Here is a 3,360-nt window from a genome sequence, read left to right as displayed (position 1 = left end):
CACAGCTTTTCCTGATTCTTGTTTTTGTACATCACCAATGACGCTATCTGATCAAACTGTCACACAAAACAAGAGGCCGGCTGATTACATGTTCTGGTGCTATGATTATGAAGACTTGTTAATCATGATCAAATAAACGTCAGCAAAATGGTAAAATGGTAAAAATGGTAAAAAAAAAAAGAGTTTTGATTGTGTGCTGATGATGGGTTAGAGAAATAGGGGCAAACATACCCAAAGATTTGTCAATGTCATGTCAGGGGGTTACTTGTCGTGATCTGATCTGTGACACGGTTCAAAACATCTCTGGTTATAATTATGCAGTCACAAGTTTGAAGCAAAAAGATAATGTTGTTCCTTTTAGACTATATAACTGATCTTTTCTTTGTCCGATCACAGACAAAAACCACAAATCCTTCACAGTTCATAAGTTCATCTTGGTGACTTGATCCAGACTGAACATACAGCCATGGGCGTTTTTGTGGTATGTACACAGTGGCATCGTAAACTGTGTGAGTGCTTCATCACGGGGGGCTGGAGGTGACCCTGTGCTGGAGGTGTAGGTCAATAAAAGAGCAGCAGTTTCTCCCTGTTTTGCGTGTTAGAGACAACAGAGAGGCATCGTGAAGGTTTTTGTTCACCATGGACAAGAATGTGGCGCTCAGGACTGCTGCTTATTTGGTGCTTTTCATATCAGGTACATTCAATTCAGACATTCAATGAGCCACATGATGAATTGAGTTTTTCTGTGTGATCTCCTGAATAATCATAACTGTTTGTCTCTGGGTCATAGGTACGTGTGTTGCCGAGGGTATCTTACCAGCTGGACCCCTGAGTGGTGCTGTGGCAGGCAAAGTGAAGTTCACCACCACCCTCAAACCTCCAGAAAGTCCCTTCCTCTCAGTCAGCTGGAGCTTCAAAGGCATCAACATCATCACCTCCACCAGCACCAACATCACAGAGCCCGGACACGCCAACAGGATTTCATTAGACCGAGCCACGGGCTCGCTGGAGCTTAGGAACCTGGTGTTGGAGGACAGTGGGGAGTACACAGTCACCATCATACCAGATGGAGGGCTGCAGAAACAGGGGAAGATCACCCTGAGTGTGTATGGTGGGTTAAATTATTACATTTTTTGAAAAGATGAACGAATCCTGCCTTTAAATCACATTTTATTGATGCAATTACATAAATAATTTCTTGGAGGAAACAATTCCAGAACAAGAATCTGGGCATATATTTTCTAGATGTATAGACGAATGATTTGAAGAAGTCCAAGAAGCATTTTTCTACACCTTGTTCCTGTTAATGCACTCCAGCCCATGATAGGTTAAACAATTCAATAGTTTTATTTTATTTAATCACAGAAAAATATGATTAAATAAGAAAAATAAGGAAAAAGATCCCACTAGGACAGGTTCGAAAATACACATTGAACAAAAGATAAGAATGGACAAAATCTGATTTCCTTTTTACTGCCTACTTAATTAAGTTGGTTTATGCCATTCTTTAAAATTGAAATCTCTTTTGTCGAAACATGTTTCATCATAGTTTACACTTTGAAATAACTTGTCAAGCAGAGACAGTCAGCTTAACTTCACACACAAATGTTTCGTCTGAATAGATAAGTCTGAATAACGATGGACTGGACTGATTTAGTCATGTTTAGATCTTTTAATCCAGATACAAAATGTCTGTGCTTTCTGCTCCTGTAATGAACCAGTTCTTCTTCATTGGACTGACACTCTTTGTCCTGCCAGTTTTGATCTCTGGAGCCACCATCCGCAGCCCAGCAGCCATATTGATTGAAGACAAAAGCTCCACCAACCTGACCTGCGAGGCCTCAGGCTCCGTGAGCACCAGAGAGTGGATGAAGGATGGCTGGCCTCTCCATGAGAGTGACCGAGTCCGTGTCTCCATAGACAACAGGACGGTGTTCATACAACCTGTTCACAGCTCCAACCATGGCACCTACCAGTGTCGAGTCAGCAACCCAGTCAGCACCATGACTGTGGCTCATAACCTCACTGTCAACTGTCAGTACTCCGCCCTGAAGTGTTTAGAAATAACATCTTAAATGTGTGTGTTTATTGAAGGCATTATGGTCTGAACTCTTTAATTCTTATATGTTATTTATGCAGTTGGACCACACAACATTTCAATATCCGGGCCGTCAGCAGCAACACCGGGTCACAGAGTGGCTCTACAGTGCACTGCAGACTCTGTCCCGCCAGCAAACTTCAGCTGGACGTTCAACGGCAACGAGACTCATTTTAAAGACTCTGCTTACGTCATAGAGCGGCTGGAGGAAGACAGCATCGGGAATTACACCTGCACTGCCAGAAACATGGTGACCATGCTGGAAAACTCCACAACTCTGTACCTGAGAGGTGAAAGTTGTTCATGTGATAAAGCAGAGTATAAAACCGTATGTAAAATGTGGCTGTTGTTGTTTTTGGATTGGTGATGAAGCTAATGACTATCTTAAAGAAAAGTTGCATTTTAAGAGCCAATTATTAATGTGACCTTTGTTTCTTGAAGCATCCTGCACTGCCCCCTGCTGGTCGTTTTCAGTGCTGCTGATCGGCTCGCTGGCCCTGAGTGGTTTAATGTGAGACGAAGTTAGTAGGTGAGAGAAACTTTTGATTAAATATATGCTATATTGTTCACTTTTAACTTAAATGTTAATATATTTTGTTTATTTCTTTCAGATTCCAGCCTTCCTGATAAGTTTTACTTTTGACTCATGAATTTAATCAACCAAAATGTGATCTAGAAGCAGTTTTATGTGACCCCAGAGACTTTGATGCTTCAGCTTAACGATAATGAGACAAAGTAGAAAGTGTCACACAGGACGTACCAATAATCAAACCTGTAAATCATTGAAAATCTATGTCAGAAACATCTTAAAGAGAATAAAAGTGATGTGAACTGGTTTTGCTCTCAAAGTTGCACTCTAATTTTATTGTTCAGTAAACATCATACAGCTGGATAACTGACTTTAATTTGAGTTATATATGCATGTATTTACAAGTAAGAGTGAAAATAAACGTCAATGTTTCAACATTTATTTAAAGAACTGAAGCACATGTATTATCTTTTCCAGTCAGACACACTCTAGACACTAGCTCCTGTTTTAGACCAAAGGACACACAGATGAAGCTTGTTCTATAAATTTAGATCTAAGTTTTGAATCAAAGTTTCTTCTTAATGTTTACATTCAAGAATACAGGCATACAGCACTTGATTGTTCCCTTCTGCTTGACAAAATGTTCAGCATTGTTGTTCCAAAGATGCTCACTTTCAAACTTTGTTACCCTAACACTGAGCTGGTTTGCAGCTTTAGAACCAAACGTTGATGT

The 3,360-nt window shown here is 40.4% G+C and overlaps 1 protein-coding gene across 1 annotated transcript; it reads left to right on the top strand.

Annotated features, from left to right (window-relative positions):
* Window positions 1-639: 639 nt before the first annotated feature.
* LOC306824009 (cell adhesion molecule CEACAM6-like) lies at window positions 640-2,946 on the top strand (the record flags this gene model as incomplete). The annotated part of the gene is made up of 6 exons (XM_079343967.1): window positions 640-694; window positions 791-1,111; window positions 1,759-2,034; window positions 2,140-2,388; window positions 2,540-2,627; window positions 2,710-2,946. The coding sequence occupies 5 exons, from the start codon at window positions 640-642 to the stop codon at window positions 2,611-2,613; spliced, it is 975 nt and encodes a 324-aa protein (XP_079200093.1). The 3' UTR covers window positions 2,614-2,627; window positions 2,710-2,946.
* Window positions 2,947-3,360: the final 414 nt, after the last annotated feature.

Source organism: Symphodus melops (assembly GCF_947650265.1).
Source record: "Symphodus melops genome assembly, chromosome: 5".
In the NCBI taxonomy this organism is placed as follows: domain Eukaryota; kingdom Metazoa; phylum Chordata; class Actinopteri; order Labriformes; family Labridae; genus Symphodus; species Symphodus melops.
Note: the sequence above shows the minus strand (reverse complement) of the source record. Positions and strands in the feature narration are given on the sequence as shown.